Source organism: Caretta caretta, chromosome 1 (genome assembly GCF_965140235.1).
Source record: "Caretta caretta isolate rCarCar2 chromosome 1, rCarCar1.hap1, whole genome shotgun sequence".
Taxonomy (NCBI): Eukaryota; Metazoa; Chordata; order Testudines; family Cheloniidae; genus Caretta; species Caretta caretta.
The window spans coordinates 268,066,882-268,090,125 of NC_134206.1; the positions used below are offsets into that span (position 1 = coordinate 268,066,882).

General features: G+C 44.9%; 1 protein-coding gene across 13 annotated transcripts in view; it reads left to right on the forward strand.

Moving 5' to 3' along the window:
* Positions 1-23,244, forward strand: part of ANKS1B (ankyrin repeat and sterile alpha motif domain containing 1B) — a 770,082-nt gene that overhangs the window by 479,945 nt on the left and 266,893 nt on the right. For 12 of the 13 annotated variants that reach the window (XM_048835480.2, XM_048835488.2, XM_048835486.2 and 9 more), the window contains one exon: positions 9,384-9,482. In XM_048835480.2, the coding sequence (XP_048691437.2) occupies positions 9,384-9,482 (99 nt within the window). Of the gene's footprint in view, positions 1-3,201; positions 3,221-9,383; positions 9,483-23,244 lie in introns of those variants that run through there. The other variant, XM_075124266.1, reaches the window with a different exon arrangement.

Here is a 23,244-nt window from a genome sequence, read left to right on the forward strand (position 1 = left end):
GACCTAAGAACCTTAATGCTGAGATGAGGGTGAAACTAAAAGGGCTGGGTAGGAAAATGCCAGGAGAGGAGCCCCTCTGGACCTAGGCTGGTTACTGGAGGTTCCATCATGGTTGGCACCTACCCTCCTATCATGCAGCAGCAGTCCAGAAATACCAAAGAGAAGAGGTTAGGCAGACCCTACCAACAACCTGGTGGTATGTTTTCACTGTGGGAAGCCGGGGCACTTCAGTCAGTCATGTCATGTCGTGGAGTATGATTTCCTAGATTGTGGGATTACAGAACTGTGCAACAGCTTGGATCTCAATTTTGATCTGTGCCATAAGGCATATGTAGCCCAAGTTGAAATCGGGGGGGAGGGCACTGTCCAGATTGTGGACTCAGTGTTCCCTCACATTGATTCAAGAGGCCTTGCTCAAACCTAACACCTTTCAATATGACAACAGTGTGAAGGTGACATATGTACATAGAGTTGTCCACTCCTATCCTACAGGTTAGTTGCAACTGAAGGTCAGTGACCACAAACCAAAAACCCAAACCTTTAATAGATATGCCCTTTGAAAGGATAGGGATCGATATTGTGGGTCCCCTGGAAAATAGCTGCATGGGGACAATATATTGGTCATGGTGAACTGTGACACACAATACCCAGAAGCGGTCCCTGTGTGCTCAGTAATGGCACATTCTGTAGTGAGGAAACTGCTACAGCTTTTCGTTTGGGTAGGCACACCCACTGAGATCCTCACAGCTCAAAGGATGAACTTTATGTCCTGATTATGAAGGGAAACATGAGCACTCCTAAAGGTTAAAGCCCTCTAGACCTCCAGAAAGGTTTAATCGAACCGTGAAAAACATGTTAAAAAAATTGTATCTATAGAGAACCCTTACAATTGGGTCCAAGTCCTGACATACTGGTATGAGAGGTGCTGCAGGCATCAACAGGTTTTTCTCCTTTTGATTTACTTTATGGTGGAAAACCCCAGAGAATCCTGCACCTGTTCAAGGGGACGTGGGAGAAGCAGCCTTCCCAAGACCAAAATGAAGTCCAATACGTGGTACAGATGCATGAACACCTAGTTGTTCTTCAAATAATGTTCCTATGGGTACTCCACTCTCAGTGCGCATACACGCCTTGTGCCTCAGATGAGAGATTTTAGGTAGCAGTGACCATTCAGCTTGCACCTATGCCCCATGCAGCCCAGTGCTCAGCAGCGTGGCTATAGAGAACTGTGCAGGCAAAACACACTCAGTTCCTTCTCAATTGCCTCAGCCTGAGACAGAGGCTCAAAAGTGTCCAAGTTGAGCTTACTTCAACTGTATTTTTTCTCTTATCTACTAGTCAGTTAGTACGTAGTGTTATTTTTTCATTTTTATATATATATGTGTATATATATATATATATATATAGTGACAGAGCTCTGTCCTTGCCTCCATGGGTCCCGCATTTCCTGGCAGATTTCTCTAGCCTCAGAGGCTCACTGTGACCCTCCACATAACCCTTCTTTCTCTAGAGACAAGGGTCACAGTGCACTGAGCCATTTTCATCATAAGCCAGCGAGGGAGGTGAGGAGAAGTTATCCTTCCTTGCACAGTCTCTGTTGTCTCCCAGTCTCAGTGATTAATCAGGGGACAAAGGTCGGGGTCCTTTTAGAAACATGACATGTACAATTCCCTAGGCTACTTCCCCCACAGCAGCCCTCACTTCCTCAAGCTCCACTCCACCCTTACCTCAGGGCTTCCTTCCTTTTGCCTGATATGGTGTGTACTACTCAGCCTCTCCAACAGCGCAACTTCCTCCCACAGCTCCTGACATGCATACCCACCTGACTAACTGGGAGGCTTTTAACCAGTTTCAGCCAGCCCCTGATTGGCTTCAGGTGTCCCAATCAACCTAGCATTCTCCCTGCCTTCTGGAAAGTTCTTAATTGGCCCCAGGCATCTTAACTGACCTGGAGCACCTGCCATTTCACTTATCCTGGTACCAAGGATTTGTTTAGCCTGGAGCTAATATATCTATCTCCCACTACTTTTCTATAGCCATCTGGCCTTGCCCCGTCACAATATATATATATATATATATATATATATATACTGAGAGAGACATATTAGTTTAGCATAAGGACTGTTGTCCTTTTGTGTCCCTTTTCCCCCTCAGAGGAACTTAAACACTGTGAGGGCATGCCCAGTTCTGATTTTAAGCACTGCCTTTCATGCCAGAAGGTAACACTGGTGAATGATTGACACTCCCAATGTGCCCGTTGCCTTGTGGAGTCACATGTTTCCCAAAAGTGTAACTTCTGCCTGGCATTAAAATCGAGAGTCAGAAAGAACTGGAAATTTAAGCTTTGTCTACTGATGACTGAGAGTTTGTGCTGACCGGCTTCTGACCCCAGCCATGGGACGCACCCCAGCCGTGGGACCCACCCCATACAACAGTCTCTGAGCAAGTCAATCGCCTCAGCTTCCTCAGTGCAGCACTCCCCTAGAGCTTCAAAGAAGAAATCTCTGAAATCTTCTCAAAAGGACTCTCGGAGGTAAGCTTCAAGTTCTCTAGGGAGAGAATCTTCTTAAAGAGACAGTCTCCAGTTCAGATGACCATTTTGGCACCTCCCGATCTTCCACTGTGTACTCACAAAGCTGCAGGTTCCTCAGATACTGTGAGCACCAGCAAGCCCAAGGATTCTAAGGGTCCTGGCTCTGGAATATCGAGCAGCAGTCTGGTACTGCGAGATTAGCAATCCAGTGGTACTTGTGCCCAAACCAGAAGGCACAACCAAGTTCTGTGTGGATTTCAGGGGCTTGGATGTGGCCACAGAATTTTGCACTTATCCCAGGTCCCAAGTTGACAAACTGTTTACCAGCATGGAAAAGCAAGGTATGTTACAACACTGGATTTGACAAAAGGATATTGGCAAATACCCTTTTCAGCTGACTCCTGGGGGAAAAACAGCTTTTTCCACCTTTTTAGGGCTGTTCCATTTTATAACCATGCCCTTTGGGTTAAAAGGGACACCAGCCACCTTTCAGCTTCTTATGGACCATGTGCTTCTTCACCCCAGGCAATTTGCAGCTGCCTATCTGGATAATGTGGTAATCTTCAGTGAAGACTGGCAATCACATGTGGAGCATACAATGTCTGTACTGCATTCACTGAAGGAGGTTGGAGTCATGGCAAACTTGAAGAAATTTAAATTTGGCATCCAGGAGACCTTGGCTATCTGGTAGGGATTATCATCAGTTTATTCCCCATTTTGCGACATTAGCCACACCATTGACAGATCTTATCAAGATGTCGGTACCGAAAACAGTATTGTGGACCCAGGAATGTTGAGCTATTTTTTTAAAAAAAGACATTTTGTGTCCGTACCTGGTGCTCCAATGTCCAATACCTTTTATTTTACACACCATAGACTTTGGAACAATACTGTCTTAGAACTTTCAAGGGACAGAACATCCAATCCTGTACTTAAGTAGGAAGCTCCAACAATGCAAGACCAAGTATTCCACCATAAAAAGAGAATGCTTGGCCATACACTGGGCAGTAGTGGCACTATGCTATTACCTCTTGGGAGCCCCATTTGAACTATTCATGGACCACACTCCCTTGAAGTAGATACAGGAGATGAAAAATACCAACTCACGGATTACACAGTGGTAGCTGGCACTTCAACCTTATGTCTTTAAATGATGGTATCACCCAGGAGTCCAACATGCGATCACAGAATTTTTTTCCCAAACAGGAGTGTGATAAATGAGTGGATAGCTCCCTTTTGGGGACACCAAGCCAGCCAATTAGCTACAAAATCCCTGTTAGTAGCTGTTCTTTACTTGCTTTACCTGTAAAAGGGTAACAAGCCCCCAGGTAAAAGGAAAGGAGTGGGTACCTGACCAAAAGAGCCAACGGCAGGGCTTGATCTTTTTAACACTGGGAAAAAACTTCCCTTTGTCTGTCTGTTGTGGCTCTCTGGAGAGTGGAGACACAGAGCAGCAATGCTGTAAGCAGCTTTAAGCCAGGTATGGTCACAGATCATCAATTCATACCTCTAACCTACTTATCTGAAGCCTCAGATATGTAAGTAAATTAGGGAATGTCTAGAAAGATGCGATTAGGGTTATTTCTTTTATTTCTTATTGGCTTGTGGACTCCTCTGTGCTAACCCCAGATGCTTTTGTTTGCTTGTAACCTTTAAGCTGAACCTCAAGAGAGCGATCTTGATGCTTAATTTTTGTAATTGTTTCTTTTAAGATCTAGAAAAAAGCCTAAGTTCCAAATGTATTTCCTTTCTTTTGGAGTTTAATAAAATTTACCTTTTTAAAGAACAGGATTGGATTTTTGTGTCCCTAAGAGGTTTGTGTATGTTGTTTAATTAGCTGGTGGCAAAGGCTGATTTCCTTTGGGTCTTTTTCCAGCTCTCCCCGGGAAGGTAGGTGAGGGTACCCCACAGGAAGGGATTCCCAAGTGTCTCTTCCTGCGTTCTAAAAAGAAGCGGGGGGCAGCTACTAACTACACCAGGGGTTCTCAAACTTCATTGCACCACAACCCCCTTCTAACAACAAAAATCACTACACAACCCCAGGAAGGGGGATGGAAGCCTGAGCCTGCCTGAGCCCTGCAACCCTAGGTGGGGGAGGGCCAAGGCTAGAACCCCACTACCCCAGGTGGGGGGCCCAAAGCCAAAGACCAATGCCTTCAGCTGTAGGCAGGGGACCTGTAACCTGAGCACCGTTGCCCAGGACTGAAGTTGTCAGGCTTCAGCCCTAGGAGGTGGGGCTTGGGTTTCTGCCTCGGGCCCCAGTAAATCTAAGCCAGCCCTGGTGACCCCGATAAAACGGGGTCTTGACCCACAGTTTGAGAACCACTGTACTACACCCTGCCCAAAGAAGCAGCAAGCTGAGAGGAAAAGAGCAGTGAAGGTGCGTCCTCCAAACTTTTCTAGAGAGGAGTCTCTAGATCAGCCGTTTTGGAAACCACAGAGACCTGGTCCTCCCAGGGCTAGAGAATCAGGATCACAAGAAGGGCATTTGGGACCAAAGGTAAGAGCAGGGGCAAACCTGAGTCTGGGAGTAGTGGAGGAGTTCATAGTGAGGTTCCAGGCCAGGGTCAATACCAAGGGTCAGAGTCTGAGTCAGATTTCAGGATCTGACTCAGGAGATGAAGTCCAAATCAAGCTGAGGTCAAAGCCAGGAGTCTGGAAGCAGGAATGGTTGTGGCAGCTACGGGAGATCTTCACTGTTGCCTGTTCGCTTCCTGGGATGCCCTTTGGGTTTAGGTAGGGTGGGGAGCCAACCAAGAGCAATGAGGCTGCTGCCTGTCAGACCTCTTGAGACAGGATTTCCCATAGTCTGTCTCCACACCGGGTCATGGGCAATGGAGAGTAAGCTGGTTATGGCTGCCATTGAGTGGCAGCATGGAGACATCTGCTGCCTGGCAGCTGTGTAAGCCTGGGTTCTAGACCTGCTGAGCCTTTTATTGAGAGTGTAGCAACAATTAATCAGGGCCCTGCTGGCCTAAATGAAAGAAGCTGCATGGCCTTAGCAGGTCAGTTGCAGGCTGGGGCCAGAGGGGCAAAGGAACTTGAAGGATAACCAGAGTTTGTTTGGCTGCATTTTACATAGTTGGGTATTCAGGAAGAGAGAGGACCTAAGAACCTTAACCCTGAGATAAGGGTTCATTCAGACTTTGTGAATGAGTTCATTCAGACTTTGTGACTTGCTGGAGGGTCAAGCCACTAAAGACCCACCAAAGCCAGTTGGTAGCCTACAGGTGGCATCAGAGGGAGAAAAGGACTGTGAGCATTTAAGAGGTGAGTGCCCTGTTACAAGATCATCCCAAATGAATGCAAGTAAAATATTTATACTACACTGTCATGCCATTTGTTTATTACTTATTTACAGAAACTATTTTAGAATTTGAAGGGGGAATTAATATGATTTTTCATACCTCTCCTTTTGAAAAGCCAGATTCTCCATCACTGACCATATTTAAATCAGGATTGGATGCTTTTCTAAAAGTTGAGCTTCAGGAATTTTGGGGAGAAAGTTTGATGGCCTGTGTTATGCTAGATAATAACAATAGTCCCTTCTGGCCTTGGAATCTCTGTACAGAATTGCTATCCAGAATTCATATGCAAGACCTCCCCTTTGTCTTCAAATTCTGATCTGTTATACCTGGGTAATTCCACTGAAGACAATTGGGTTGCACAGGTGTAATTAAGGCATAATCTGAGGCTAGACATGGGACTGCCAAAAATCAGCATTTCAAACCTGATTAGACAGAAAAGCAACCTCATAAGAAAGGCTGTTCTCATAAGATTTCCAGCCCAGGTGCTGATTTAATGTGAATATCCAAGCCTTATGAGGTTCATCCATCACTAATAATGCATATTCAGTGTGTTCATAGAAATACTACACTAAGTCATGAGTAAGTAATGTGTTTGCTTTATTGATGTGTTAGCAGCTTTGCTTGAAACAAGTACTTCCTTCCAACACTGATTCACATGCAAAAAGTGTTTGTTGAAGGAAAACTCAGCATAATATGAAAAATATTTGATAACTACTTAAATAACTAATTTTACAAGTCTTACAATGTAATGTAAAAGAATAATTATCAAACAGGAAATTGCCATCTTGATAGTTTGATGCAGATTAGGCCTGAAGGAAAAAGTGCACTGTTTGAAAGTTTATTGTAAAGTGAGTTTTATGTTTTTAATCTTTGGATGGTTTATTAGCAGTGTTTTATCTTAACTGTTAAATTAACTGAAGAAATATTTTTAAAATGAGTAGACTTTAACTTATAAAAGCTTTAAAGCATGCTGGGCCAGATCCTTAGCTGGTGTAGATCACCATAGTTCTATTAAAGTCAATCACAAGGAAATACATTAAAGGGAATGAGGTTATATTAATGTAGAACTGGAATAAGAGAGATCTAAATCTGGCCCACTACAAGCAGTCTTCGCAGATCTTTCCTACTTCAATTCAAAGCTGAAAGAATTTGCTAAGGACTATAGAACAGACTTAAGAAACCTACAGCATCAAAGCCTTTGGTGTTTTCATTAAAGGTGGAGCAAATAACAATACCAATAGTTAAGGTTGCCCTCAAGTGATTGCATATGTCTATTCCAGTGTAGATGTGTGCACGTCTTGTGCACAGTTGTCGGATCGCTTTTTCCAAGTAGTACCCACTGGAGCAGCTTGAGCACCCTCTGTTGCCACACACCTCTGCATGCTAGTATAAGGACAGAGCCGCCTTGATACCCCTCAGTTCCTTCTTACAGCCAGTGATGGTTGTTGGAGCACTTCCAGTCCTCTATCGCAAGTTTATTTTCCTCACACTTGTATATAGTCTTTTTGTCGTTTAGTAGTTAGTTAGATATAGAGTATAGTCAGTGTTAGTGATAGGTTTCAGTTTTTAAGTGCTTTTTGGACCAAATTTGATTCTTGGTTCCAAGACTAGGAGCGGAGCCATGCCTCACTCTCAGGGTTTCAAGTCCTGCTGGTTGTGTGTCAGACCTATGCCGATCAGTGACCCACACTCTAGCTGCCTAAAATGTTTGGGGGAGTCCCGCATCAGTGACAAGAACATAGAGCAGTTAGACTTAAGTGTCCCCTTATGGAGGTGGCACTTTGCCCTCTATCAGAGCAATTTGGTTCAGAGCATACTCTGAGTGCGGCACCATCAATACTGAGTGCACCTCCTGAGATGTCTTCAGCACCTCATTTGGTGTCCCCAGTACTAAAGAATAGATACAAATCTTCTAAGCACCTGGTACCTTTGGTACAAAGGACGTCTAGAGGCAAGGTTTCTGGGAGGGACTCTGAGGGGAAGTTTTCCCCCAGAGAATTGCTCTGCTACAAAGTGGGGGTTCATTGACTCTGGAACCTGTGTAGGGTCTGTTGAGGTCAACCCCTGAAGTTGCTGTATGCCAGACTCATGACCCAATTCCAGTACAGAAAATTGCGGAAGTATATGTTGCTGCCAGAGAATTGTTTAACCTTTTGGTACCAGCATTCTTGGTGGTGCAGGAAGGCTTTCAGTTGGTACCAGCTACTGTAATTTCTACACCAGCTCCACAACAGCATACAGTACCAATGCCACTTTCAGTACCTGAAAGCCTGGAACATTCCACAGGCAAGCCACTGTTAATATCCCCTGGGTTTGGCTCACCTATCTCCTGTCCACATGGGTTCTGCTCCACTGTTATCAGAGTGATCTTTGTCAGTTTCTGAAGTGGGGTCTTTTGTGTCCCATACAGAAGGGAAGCTTACCCTCCATCAGAGTCTTGAGGTCCCTGGCTGTCACAGCAGCCTTGGGGTCCCTGGATGTCACAGCAGTTCTATGTACTGTGTTATACAGGAGGTCAGACTAATGATCACACTGGTTCTTTCTAGCCTTGGAATCTGTAAACTATGTATGCCAAGTTTAATTCACTTTTGGGAGTTGAGGGTGCTCTTCAGGCATGTAGATGAGTGGCCTCTTGACTCCTGGCGGTGGCCACCAGGTAGGCCTGCACGCAGCCCCTCACCTCAATTTGCCTTCTTGGATCCCCAAATAAATGCCACAGTGGTTTTTCCAGTCCGGTCACAATAACCCTACTTAGAGTCTGATTTATTAACTTTAAGTTCAAAACTAAACTCAAAGGTCTTCCCTCCTTCCTTCAGCTGGGTACAGCTCTAACTCCCCTGTTCTGGTCAGAATCCTCCTCACTTAGCAGGCTATTCCAAACCCTTCCTAGCTGGAGCAATTTCCCTGGTCTCAGGGTCTTCCCTACATTCTCTGAAGTCTCAGTACAACCTCTTGAGTTTCCCACTTGCTGCAATCACCTTTTGCTCTTTATAAGAAATTGCCTGACTCAGATGGAGCTCATTCTGTGATCAGGGTTTGCTTTGCCCCAGCCTCTCCAGTCCAACAGCAAGCCACCCTGTTACAAGGCATTTTACTAACATATTACTAAATAATTCTATCTAACTGCTTCCACTGTGTTGATCTTATTGTATGTGATGTTTTTTCTGACTTGAGGAAGAAAGGATATCGTGTATGGGGCAGGGGGAAGAGAAACAGATGAGGCACTGTATGCATATAGTTAAATTTTATAATTACATCCCTGTCCTCAATCAAATGACAGGAGGGGGTAGAGGAGAAAGATTCACTTATGGGATTTGTTTTTTAGTGGGAACTGTAGTTTCTCCATTGGCAGTTCGGCCAGCGCACTAGTAAGTGTCCATGAGTTCAAGGTCCTTTCACATTTTATAGACCTGGAAATCAATGCAATCATCAGTAATTTATTATTCTTGTCATACTGTATGTTAAATAAAGTTATTTTCTTTTAAACACAGTTTAAGGGTTTGTTTCAGGATTGTTTCAGATTTGAATATCTCCTTTTTCAGGGAAGCAATGTAATGGAAGATCAGGATCTGTTGGAAATAGGAATTCTTAACTCTGGACACAGGCAAAGAATTCTACAGGCAATCCAGCTCCTTCCAAAGGTACAGTTTCTTTTATTATCTCGATACCAGTAGTATCACCAAGAGCTTTTAATTCTTAAATACCATTTTTATATAGAAATGTGGACATTGTGAGCCTAATTCTCCACTGCCTTGTGCTTTTCCTAGTCAATTACACCATGCAAAGTGGGTGTAAAATACTACCATTCTGGATTGGTAGTGACTTACGTCCACTTTGCACAGACGTAAATGACTACACAAGTGCAGAGCAGAGGACAATCAGGTCCCATATTCATGATGCTAATTATTTTAGAAATGATTATAGAAATGTTTGGTTTTTCAATATGTTAGCACATAAAGCCAACAACAAATGAAGTGGGGCTAGGGATGTATTTTAGGACGGCTTTTGCATATAAATTGTTGCATCACCTCCATAAATAAATTTCTGTATAAATCCCAGAGGAATTTTTCTTAATATAGAGGTAAGATTGGAAATACCATTAAGTAACCCTAGAGACTCAAGATATTCCATTATGGATGCAATACACATCTTTCATATGTGAATTGGAGACTATCAGCAGTTGCTATATTTTATTTGTTTGTCCTGTTGAGTATATGAATTCTGCTCTTCAGATGTGTGATCCTGTAACTTGTACCCATTTTTCCAGTGCACTTAGGGTGTAGGATGGTGTTCATTGCAGATTGAGAATGTGTCAAGCATGCTAAGAGACTACGATTGTATCTTTGGGATTTAAACTACATGCTAGATAGAACACCAAAATTTGCCAGTGGGTAGTTCACAGCTGATTGCTAATACCTGCTTCTTGCTAGCTTTGCCTTGTGCAGAAACCTGAGAAGATGGACTGGGCATATTGTGACCCTGAAGGTTGTCACATGATTTTGGAAGTCATCTAAGGGAATCATGCTAGGCCAAGTTGTATTCTGCCTGAGGCCAAGCAGGGCCCTCATGCATATTAGCTCTGTAGAAGATAGAGCAGGAACAAAGCCCATTGTAAGGTGTATGTGTTTGTGGATAGCATGTACAGAACGATCAAGGTAAAGATGGAGCTCTGTATCCAGTCTCTGACCCCTACAGGGAATGTGTGCAGAGCAAATAAAAGATTTTTCCCGTCTGTACAGTGAAGATGAATTAGGTGAAATAGGCTTTCTGGTGCATGGATGGATAAGGAAAGATGTGGTCTTGGGGCCACTTGTGAAGAATAAGATGATCTGGCCTGTACTGAGAAGATGGACTTGAAGAGTGAGCTTCTGGTGCATCCTTGTATGTAGACGGTCACAGTCTATATGTAGTTCAGCATGATTAAAGATAGTGATATGTATTCCATGGACTGTATTGGGAATATAGATGGAGGTAAGAAGGACTAGGAAATAGATTAGTTTATAGGCAGAGGGTAGGTTAAGGTGCTGAATTAAGTTTGGTGTTTAAATTTTAACTGTGAATTTCTTGAGTTTCTGGCTTTTTTTTTTTAGCTGTAACATTGTTAACATCATTTTTTTACTTTTATTGTTAGCTCTGTACCATTGAAATAGTTTGTCTGTATGTTTCCTTTTTTTATTTTTTTTTAGTGGACGGGCATGCTTTTTCTTCATCTAACTCAAAAGCTAGTAACAGGATTTTGTAATATTATATGTTAGTGAGATCTGCACTTAATAAATGGGATTCATGAAGACTACAAGTTCTGAAGGCTAGACTAGAAACAGTATACAAGACATGCCAAAATTAATTCCCACTATCCTGGTTATTTTTATTATTCAGCCCTAGACGTACATGAAGTTCCTATGCTAAATCCCATCATCTGTTCCATATTTGCAAAACAAATTTGACAAAAAATCCACAACTTGCACAAATACAGAAAATGATAAACGTCCGTTTCTAATTGTGCTTACTGTATGTGGAGCTAGAGACTCAAAGATTCTGCCACACATATTCCTATTGAGTAGTTACCTTACTTTAGAAGTAGGGACTCCTTGAGGCATGAGGTACTACTCAGTATGAGTAAGGATGGCAGAGTCAAGCTCTAAATGAACTCTCAAAACCAGCTGTTTCTGAGAACGAATGAGTCATGCAATTTCCTGGTAGAATCCACATTCTGTAAATCTGAGATAGTTAAATACCTTTGGAATCAGTGCTGTATAACAGAGGGTGTTTAGAGGTTGCTAGCTGCAGCAAAAAATAGTCCAAAAAGATCACGTTCTTAATGCATCTTTAATGCAGAAATATTATACCAAAATGAAGGAGGATGGAAGCAAAAGCTGTGCATCACAACTCTTTATTTAAATGACTTGGCAACACAAGAGAGCTTACACAGAAACAGTACATCATTTTCTATTCAAAACCCAGGTTATTTTAAGGCAGAGCTGCAAAGGAAGCTATATGACCCATAAATCAGTATTATAACAACTATTATCTAATAGAGCTCATCCTGGTTATATTCTCAATAGCACACTGCAAATTTTGAAAATCCTTTCACATCCTGCAGGGAAACATACAGCACTAGCATATTTGTTAAACTGTTCATGAGTCCAGCCCTATCATATTTTCAAGATAAGTATATACATTTTAAAGTGTGTTAAAATACCCAAACATGTAAGAACAGTAGGACAATGTAACAGACTGCCTAAGAAGGCTGTGGAAGCTCCTTCACTTGAGGTTTTCAAAAGGAGGCTGGATAGCCATCTGTCGTGGATGGTTTAGACCCAAAAAATCCTGCATCTTGGCAGGGATTTAGCCTAGATGACCCTTTTGCAGTCTCTTCTAACCCTATGGTTCTATGAGTGATGATAGATAAAAAGCTTTTAATTTAACTTGCTTTTAAAGCTTCCCTACTTCCATTCACAATTCTTTTAAAACTTCCAGGAGTTCTTGTGAGACTTTTTTGTATTTCTCCTCCTGTGATTTGTCTATAACTAGAACACCGAAGGAAGGAAGAAGTGCTTTTTTTTGAGAAACTCTTATGTCTTGACACTACTTCAAACCCACCTTCTTGCATCCGAAACTGCCGGATAAGCTTAGAGAGTAAAATAACAAGTGACAAATCTAATGTTAGACTTTCATAGAATCATAGAATATTAGGGTTGGAAGGGACCTCAGGAGGTCATCTAGTCCAACCCCCTGCTCAAAAGCAGGACCAATCCCCAATGAAATCATCCCAGCCAGGGCTTTGTCAAGCCTGACCTTAAAAACTTCTAAGGAACGAGATTCCACCACCTCCCTAGGCAACGCATTCCAGTGTTTCACCACCCTCCTAGTGAAAAAGTTTTTCCTAATATCCAACCTAAACCTCCCCCACTGCAGCTTGAGACCATTACTCCTTGTCCTGTCATCTTCTACCACTGAGAATAGTCTAGAACCATCCTTCTGGAACCACCTCTCAGGTAGTTGAAAGCAGCTATCAAATCCCCCCTCATTCTTCTCTTCTGCAGACTAAACAATCCCAGTTCCCTCAGCCTCTCCTCATAAGTCATGTGTTCCAGACCCCTAATCATTTTTGTTGCCCTTCGCTGGACTCCTTCCAATTTATCCACATCCTTCTTGTAGTGTGGGGCCCAAAACTGGACACAGTACTCCAGATGAGGCCTCACCAATGTCGAATAGAGGGGGATGATCACGTCCCTCGATCTGCTCGCTATGCCCCTACTTATACATCCCAAAATGCCATTGGCCTTCTTGGCAACAAGGGCACACTGCTGACTCATATCCAGCTTCTCGTCCACTGTCACCCCTAGGTCCTTTTCCGCAGAACTGCTACCTAGCCATTCGGTCCCTAGTCTGTAGCTGTGCATTGGGTTCTTCCGTCCTAAGTGCAGGACCCTGCACTTATCCTTATTGAACCTCATCAGATTTCTTTTGGCCCAATCCTCCAATTTGTCTAGGTCCCTCTGTATCCTATCCCTGCCCTCCAGCGTATCTACCACTCCTCCCAGTTTAGTATCATCCGCAAATTTGCTGAGAGTGCAATCCACACCATCCTGCAGATCATTTATGAAGATATTGAACAAAACCGGCCCCAGGACCGACCCCTGGGGCACTCCACTTGACACCGGCTGCCAACTAGAATATGTTAAATATAAAAATATTAAAGTATAAAAGTATAAAATATATGTAAAATATGTTACTGTTTTTCCCTTAGTAATGATTTATCTGAGGAGAAATTGGTTGAGAGACCAGAGTATAGTATAGCTATAACAGATAAACATAGTTGGAATCATCCAATCAGATTACTGCTTTCATAATGCCATTTTTTTATTATAGCGTTGGGTAGGAGATACTGGACCAAATTCTGGTCACTCACTGATGTATGTGTGGAGTAACTCCACTGAAGTTAATAGAGTTACTCAAGATTTATATGAGTCTAAATAAGAGCAGCATATGGCTCATTACTATTAGTTTAGGGTGAGAAGGGATTTCTGTACAAATATAACTTGTGAAATTATTGCTTTTCAATTGAAATATATCATACCTGGTCCTAGCTTGAGAGCAAATTTCTTAACAGAGTTTGACAAAATCTGGGTCATTTGTTTCTGAGTGAAGGGAAATATATTAATTAGGATGGAATAAAGGGCCCAAAGAGTTAAAGGTGTTAACATAGCCCAGTCATTGTCGAACATTAAATAGTTCTAAACAGTTTTGGGGCTTGGTATACGGAGACCTTAGCCTGCTTAGCATGATGGCAAATGCACCATTAAACAGTCTTTTAAAGTTTGTTAAAGATACAGAAAAGAAAGAAAAACAGTTAAAGCATTTGAAGTGTATTAAATAAAGCTTTTATTTTAACAACATCCCTTGTTCCCTTTCCCTTTAGCTGAAGAGTTTTGAGAAAGAAAGGCCCCTTGTTAGACAGTTTCTTAGATGGTATTAAAGATGGTATCTGCTGTCCTTTCTTGGGAAAGGAGAAGTTAGTTGAGATGGTCTGGAGCTGTTGATGATGTTACAAATCAGTCCTGTTTCTTATAAAGACAAAACAAGACAATCACACACAAAAGGGGATAGAAAAGAATAGGAAAGATAGAAAATGCAGCTTCTGTCTCTGGTGTTGCAGCCTCACTGCTGGAAAAACACAAGCGCAGCACATAGTCTTATCAGCCACTCTGGCAAACTTGTAGCAGCTGTTTTTGGGCATTGTTTTTAGTTGCCTCTTTAGTCACAGGCTTACAGCATCGTTGCCAGCTAAGATAGACTCTTATTACACAGAAGGCAAAAGAAGAGAGATGAGAAAGAAAAGAAATGAGGTGGGGAAGGGAAAAGACGCACGGGAAGGAGGGGAGAAGTAGGAGATGAAGTCCCATCCCAGGTAATGTTTGGGATTTAACCGGTGCCAGTAGAGGTGGCGGTGTTATTTGGGTCCTCCTTTTTGGCCTAGTCTGGTCAAGACATTTCTCAGGATTAGGATGAAGAAGGTCCCAGAAGATAGTGGAGGTGGCAACCCTGATGATAAAGCTTGCTGCAGTGGTTATTGGCAGACAGTTGCTTCTTCCCAAAAGTCTTTTCTTTTTAAGAACTCCAAAAGGAAGTGTTGGGTGGAAGAGTCTGTCCTCTTAGTATTTTGTCCACAAATAGGCCTAATTTCTGACATACCGACTTTGGTCCATTGATTTCTGGTCTTCTGTTCCTCTTGATTACCAGTCACAATTTCAACATTGTTCTTGTGTGATATTAGTAAAACCCTTTCTGTTTAAATTAATTCAGTCTTTCTATCTCCTCCTTACATCTTTTCTTAATGATCTGATATATAAAATTGTTTGTGACCATTTATGAATTTCTGCTCACTTTTTACAGTTTAGTTTACAATTAGGGTAAATTTGTAGGCCCAATTATCACAATATATTTAAAAAATAGAATTTAAGTTTTAGGGGTGGAATTTTCAAAAGCACCTAAGTGAAGAGGAAGTACAAGTCCCATTTGAAGAGGGAATTCACACAGTGCACAGGTAAAAGGAAGCGCAGACAAGTATAGAGATATAGGGGGACATCTAGTGCACAGCAGGCTACTGCGGGTAGATTAACATCCCAACTTGCTGCAAACTAAATGTCAGTGTAGAAAAGTCCTTAATGAGGCACTTTTGAAAATTTTACCCTTAGGCAAGAATGGACTTGTCCAGATCCTTGATGGTTAAAACAAGTAATTTAATATGGAGAATGAGAAGCTAATGAAAGGGTTTGAAGGAACATTTGGAGGAATGGGATAGCCATGTGATTTTTTTTAACTCCATTGTTTTGGATAGAATGGAGAGAGAGATGAGAGGTTACAGCTGTCTTTTTCGGTAGTACCAGCAAGAGGCCAAGGACCAGCTGTGTCAAATTGTCCTCTTACTCTTAGAGGTGCTCCCTCCAGGTCAAAGGTTTGAGGCATGTTGGTGGTACGGTGTGGGGAAGCCTGCCCTGCTACTGTCGTTACTACACTACTATCCTTTCACGATCACTACAATCACATGGAAATGCTTTATAAATGGCCACTAAATGTTGAATCATGACAGTAGATCTGGAATTAATGTTCAAAACTGTCCGCATCAACAGCAAAGCAACAAGTTTTCTCACCATTGTCTATTCATATCACTGCTAAAAAACACACTCACATTGTATGAAAAACAAAACAAACAAAAAGAACCTCCTAGCTACAAAGAAGCTGTTTGTAGTTTACTGTATTATGTACAATGGGGATGGTGTTCATAGTTATCTAATCAAATTCAGTTGCATTTTCTAACGTGTAATCCCCTTAAAAAGGCACACAGTATGTCCAGAACTAAAAAACAAAAATTGCAAATAAAGTCACATAGCCTCTTAAATCAAATCTTTTATTTCCAATGTTGTGTTTGGCTATGCCTTTGCGGAAAATACTGTTCTTTAAAAGACACCATACACACAGGATTCCTACTTTTGAGTCTTAGCTTCCTTGCGTGAGACATTTGGAACTCCCCTTATTCTCAGATTTTTTTTGTACTCCGAGGACATCTGTAGTAGGACTTGAGTCCTTTCCTGTGTTCTATTTCAATTACTATTGGCTCATTTCCCTTCAGAATCTTCTCAGAAGTTGTGCCCCAGATTTTTCCCAGTGCTGCTCCAGCTCTTTCTAGGACACTGTCTTACTTCAGGCAGTCCTCTTTATTCTGTATTGGTCTCTCTCTTCTCAGTTGTTCCAATTAATCAGCTTTCAACTGGTATTTAACCTTTTGTCTTGGATTTCCTTTGAAGCTACAGTTGTTTTTTTCTTATTGAAATCTGGGGTTTGAAGCAACTGCTCTTTTTTCTGTCCCTGTGCGTGCTCCACTTTAGGTGTCGGTGCATCCTGGCACTGCTTATCAGAGACTTTTGGTAGCAGTGCCTGGTTGGGATGCGCGTGCATAGTAGCTGCTTTGTGGTACCATTGGTGCTCACACTTCCCGACCCCTTCAGTTCCTTTTCATCCTCAGCTGCAGATGGAGCTCCAACAGCAGTGTCTTAAAACGACCTAAAATGGAGAAATAGAACAATTTAGATAGCAATTAGGGTTTAGTTAGTTATAGTTAGTAGATAGTGTAGAAATGGTCTTAAGCTTCAGTTTAAAACTATTTAGACTTCAAAAAACAAATACACACACACTTCGGAGAGATCCCTCTCCTTCTTTATTTCTGTTTAATTAGGAAATTAGAAAAAGATAATGCCAGGCTTGCCTAGATTCAAAAGATGTACTTTGTGCAAGGACGCGATACCTCTTCAGACGGCCGCTCACAATGCGTCCGTTGTTTAGGGGAAGTGCACATTCCCCAGAAATGCGCCCACTCAAAGCCAGAGCGAGGAGAGACAGGGATCTTAGACTAAAAATGGTCCTAATGGAAAAATCCCTTACTCCTCCATTGGACACTAGCAAGCCACCAGGCAGGGGGTCTCCAGGCACCTCGTCCCTGGATAGAACAAGTACCCTTTTCTCTCAGTCACCTCTTCAAGTGTGATGTTTTGGCTTTGTGCCATCTTTCTAAACAATTCTTGGAATTGTTTTGAGTCGTCCACTACTGTGGGTGGGGAGGAGGGTCATGACTGACTCATCTGGGGATGAAAAGGAGCTATGTTCTCGTGACAGGACCTGTGTAGTGTCTTCCAACTCCTCTACTGTGTCCTCAGGTGCCTCAGAGGGTCCTGTGGCCATCTCCTTAGGGGGTTGTATCTGCTTTCTTTGAATCATAGAAGATTAGGGTTGGGAGAGACCTCAGGAGGTAATCTAGTCCCACCCCCTGCCCAAAGCAGGACCAACACCAACTAAATCATTCCAGCCAGGGTTTTGTCAAGCCGGGACTTAAAAACCTCTAAGAATGGAGATTCCACCACTTCCCTAGGTAACCCATTCGAGTGCTTCACCATCCGCCTAGCGAAATAGTGTTTCCTAATATCCAACCTAGACCTCCCCCACTGCAACTTGAGACAATTGCTCCTTGGTCTGTCATCTGCCACCACTGAGAACAGTCAGGCTCCATCCTCTTTGGAACCCCCTTCAGATAATTGAAGTCTGCTATCAAGTCCCCCCCTCACTCTTCTCTTCTGCAGACTAAATAAGCGCAGTTCCCTTAGCCTCTCCTCATAAGTCAAGTGCCCTAGCCCCCTAATCATTTTCGTTGCCCTCCCCTGGACACTCTCCAATTTGTCCACATCCTTTCTGTAGCAGGGGGCCCAAAACTGGACGCAGTACTACAGACGTGGCCTCACCAGTGCTGAATAGATGGGAATAATCACTTCCCCTCGAACTGCTGGCAATGCTTCTACTAATGCAGCCCAATATGCCGTTAGCCGTCTTGGCAACAAGGGCACACTGTTGAGTCATATCCAGCTTCTCGTCCACTGTAATCCCCAGGTCTTTTTCTGTAGAACTGCTGCTTAGCCAGTCGGTCCCCAGCCTGTAGTAGTGCATGGGATTCTTCTGTCCTAAGTGCAGAACTCTGCACTTGTCCATGTTGAACCTGATCAGATTTCTTTTGGCCCAATCCTCCAATTTGTCTAGGTCACTCTGGACCCTATCTCTACCCTCCAGAGTGTCTACCTCTCCCCCCAGCTTAGTATCATCCACGAACTTGCTGAGGGTGCATTCCATCCCATCATCCAGATCATTAATGAAGACGTTGAACAAAACTGGCCCCAGGACAGACCCCGGGACACTCCGCTTGATGGTGGCTGCCAACTAGACATCGAACCGTTGACCACTACTCATTGAGCCTGACAATCTAGCCAGCTTTCTATCCACCTTATAGTCCGTTCATCCAATCAATACTTTTTTAACTTGCTGGCAAGAATACTGTGGGAGACCGTATCAAAAGCTTTGCTAAAGTCAAGATATATATAGATACATATATATATATAGAGAGAGGGGGGGGGAGAGAGAGAGGAGAGTGACTCCTTTGCAGCTGTGATCTGTATGCCGACCATGGGTCCCAGTGTGCCCATTGCATCAGGAATGAAAAGCATGGGAACATCCATGGGGGTATGTCTCTGTGAGGATGGTCCCTGGCACTTGTGTGGGATGGTTGAGGTTTGATACTGGAAGGGGAGGAGTGTCTGGAGTAGAATACTCCCTCCTCCATGTCATTCTCCTCATTGCTTGAGAAGTGCAGTATGGACGTTGAGTCCTGGTTTTTTTTTTGGTGCTGGCGGTCCCAGGGGGCGGTCGGTGCTGAGATGGGAGAGCCTGGTAGAGCGATTATTAGCATGTCTGGAGCTGAGGTAGTTGGTGCCAAGTAGATATGGTCAGGCACCTGCATTGGTGCCGCCCTCTTCTGAGTGGCTTTGGTCAGTGCTGATGTTGGCGGTTTAGATCTTGTGGGTCCTTGCTCCATAGGAGGCTGTATCAGGGGTAGCATTGTTGTTTTCGGTGCTATCAGCACTGTGCCCTTCCTGGGAGTGGTCAGTGCTGTGGAGAAGGAGGCTGTCTTATGCCTGCCACTCAATTCCTTGTCTTTACTGTTCATACTCCTGGTGCAGGCGGTGCCGGAGGTGCCCGGAGCATCGAACATGCTCACCCTGCAAGCCATTGGCACTGAGGGCAGTGATCTTGCTGGAGACCATTTTCTCTTTAATGGTTCTCCCTGTGTCAGTGATGTTTCCCCTTTCCTCGATTTGTTGGAGGAAAGATTACTTGCTTTATCCAGGGTGGAGGTGCCTGGAGACTCCCTTCTGGGGGCTTGGTGACTGAGAGTCAACACCAACTGTCAGTGTTCCTTCCCAACTCTGAACTCTAGGGTACAGATGTGGGGACCTGCATGAAAACCTCCTAAGCTTACTTTTACCAGCTTAGGTTAAAACTTCCCCAAGGTACAAATTAATTTTATCCTTTGTCCTTGGAATATCCACTGCCACCACCAAACTCTAACTGGGTTTACTGGGAAATGTAGTTTGGACACGTCTTTCCTCCCAAAATCCTCCCAACCCTTGCACCCCACTTCCTGGGAAAGGTTTGGTAAAAATCCTCACCAATTTGCATAGGTGACCACAGACCCAAACCCTTGGATCTGAGAACAATGAAAAAGCATTCAGTTTTCTTACAAGAAGACTTTTAATAGAAATAGAAGTAAATAGAAGTAAAGGAATCACCCCTGTAAAATCAGGATGGTAGATACCTTACAGGGTAATTAGATTCAAAACATAGAGAATCCCTCTAGGCAAAACCTTAAGTTACAAAAGACACACAGACAGGAATAGTCATTCTATTCAGCACAATTCTTTTCTCAGCCATTTAAAGAAATCATAATCTAACACATACCTAGCTAGATTACTTACTAAAAGTTCTAAGACTCCATCCCTGTTCTGTCCCTGGCAAAAGCGGCATACAGTCAGTATCAGTGAAGGACACACTGATGGAACCAGCGGAAACAGTATGGCAAACACCAGCCACCATACCACCTATGAGCAAAAGAGCTGACAGAAAATGTATGTCCCTGTAACGAGGCGGTGTGGTCCTCCACTGCCCCAGACACCAGAGTGGGTGGGGCCAGAGAGCTATGAGCCCACCTCCCAGAGGGTCAGGCGCAGGACAGGAAGTAGAAAAGCATGGGGACAGAGTTCACTCGGGGAACAGCCGCTGGAGAGGCCAGATGCCTCCAGCCTAGCTCCCAGCTGGGAGACCCTGGCAACTGGCGGCGGAGCCAAAGACTGGCCCGCCCGACCAACACCTGAAGAGCTGCCAAGCCCACCCGTCACCAGTTACCTGGAGGAGCTGCCAATACACGATTGGGCATGAATAACTGTTTTGTGGCATCTTCCTGGTCACCCCTGTGAGAGACTCCCGTGACCAGACTGATTCCACACCAGCAACCGTGAGGACATAATGAGGCAGTGTGGTCCCCCGCCACCTCGGAGAGGGACGAGCCCTGTTAAGCCCCTCTACATGTGATGGAGAATGTGGGCAATGGTCCCCTGACCCCTGTGAGAAGGGGTCTGAAGAGGAACGTGCCCAGGATGACCATGGACATGGACAAGCTCATTAAGTTCCTGGCCAAGATCCAGCAGCAGGAAGCACCCCAGCTTCAACAGCAGCAGTAGCTGGTGCAGCAGTTAGGGACACAGCAGCAATAGCTGATATTGGAGCTGGGACACCAGAACTGGAACCACCAGCAACAATGCCTGCAGCAGTTGGCGACTCTGCTCCCCCGTCCTACGGAACCCCAGCCGGGAGACGCCACTGGGCCATCCAGTATAGCCCCGTTGATCCAGCTGACCAAGATGGCCCCCAGCAATGACCCCGAGGCCTTCCCCATGACCTTTGAAAAGGTGGCATTAGTCGCAGGGTGGGTCCGAGACCAATGGGCCACCCTCCTGGCCTCGTAGCTGACCGGGACTGCCCAAACCGTGTACCAAGGGCTATCAATGGAGGAGGTACAGGACTACACCTGGGTAAAGGCGGCAATCCTAGATGCCTTGGACATCAGCCTGGAAACCTTCTGGCAGCAGTTCCAGAGTCTGACATACCCTGTGGGCACCCGACCCTGGTTGGTGGCCCAGGAGCTGAGGGAGGCATGCAAGTGGTGGCTACCGCCCGAGAGGCAAACCCTAGACAACCTCACTGAGCAAGTTATTCTGGAACAATTCATCCACATCCTCCCGCTGCGAGGAAGTACCTGGGTCCTCTGCCATCGGCCTGCAATGCTGGCTGCTGCCGTCACTGTGATGGAGGTTTTCTTCGCAGCTGAAGCCCCGGGGGGACCAGCTGTTCGAGCCCATTCAACAAGCCCCAGCGCCCCCAGGGGGACCAATTGAAGCCCCCCAAGGAGCACAGTGGGAGCGTCCACCTGGCCTGAGCATCCAAAGATCAGACTATGTTTCTCCTGTGGGAAATACAGACCCCTGCAATGGGACTGCACCAAGATGGACAGCAGCTTCAGTCATGTTTGCGCTGGAGAAACCTGCGCCCAACGGGCCGCAGGCCACCAAGATTATGGTGCTAGTAGTTGTCGGAGATTGCCCGACCCTGGCCCTGATTGATTCAGGCTGAGGCCAGACACTAATCTGCCAAAGTTTAGGCCTCCTAGCTGACCCGCACCTGGGGATGATCTGACTGCAATGCATCCACGGTGATGTACGGCCCTACCCCAGTGCCCGAGTCTGGCTAACTGTGGATGGGGTCAAATGGCTAATGGTGCTTGGCCTAGCTCCTCGATTAGCCTACCCAGTGATCCTGAGACATGATTGGCCCGAGTTCCCAGAGGTCCTTTGCTCAAATGCCGAGAAAGGCCCTGAGGTCACCCCAGCACTAGAAGGGGGCTGCCCTGAGACCCACTTCAAGGAGGGGGAGGAACCAGACCCCAACGGACTTGGAGGAGAGTCCAAGGACCCCCCGCCAGGGCCTGCCATTGAATCCGTGCTTAACAGCGACTTTTTCCAGGACCAAACGGAGGACCCCACCCTCAGTCGAATGTATGAGTGGCTAGCAGCCATTGATGGGACCCTGATCAATCCGTACTGGGCAAAGCTGTGGCCTCATTTTGAGTTGCATTGCGACCATCTCTATCGGGTAGAACAAGACCCCCACACTGGAGAGCTCCAGACCCAACTGCTTGTGACTCGATGTCACCAACAAGCTGTAATCCTGGTTGCAGGGCACTTGGGCCAGGAAAAGTCTCTCACCTGAATTCTGACGTGGTTCTTCTGGCCCGGTGTGCACCAGGAGGTGAGGAACTATTGCAGTTCCTGTCCAGAATGTCAGCCAGCTGCCCCCCCCCCATGGAGGCCCAAGGCCTTGTTGATCCCCATGCCCATTGTAGAAATGCCATTCAATCAAGTGGCCGTGGACTTGGTGGGCCCCCTTCCGAAAAGCACTGATGGATTTCAGTATGTGCTGGTCATCATGAACTATGCCACCCATTTCCCAGGAGCAGTGCAGCTCTGGAGCATTATCGCCCAAACCATCGCTGATGAACTCATGAAGGTCATCACTCATGTGGGAAATCCCCAGGAAATCCTCATTGACTAGGGCACCAACTTCACCTCCCAGCTGCTGCGGCAGGTTTGCGAGCTCCTGGGGATTAACCAGCTGTGCATCTCCATCTACCACCTGCAAACCGACGGCTTGGTTGAACGGTTTAGCCACACCCTGAAGGAAATGCTGTGCAAGTTTCCCCCAGAAGACCTACGCTGGTGGGATCAGCTACTCCTGCCCTTGCTTCTGGCAGTCTGTGAGGTGCCCCAATCCTCCACAAAATTTTTTGAGCTATTGTATGGATGTTGCCTGCGGGGGCTGCTGAACCTCATGCGAGAGACATGGGAGCAAGCCCCATCACTGACCCAGGGCCTCCTGAAGTACATCCTCCAGCTCCAGGAACGCTTCTCTCAA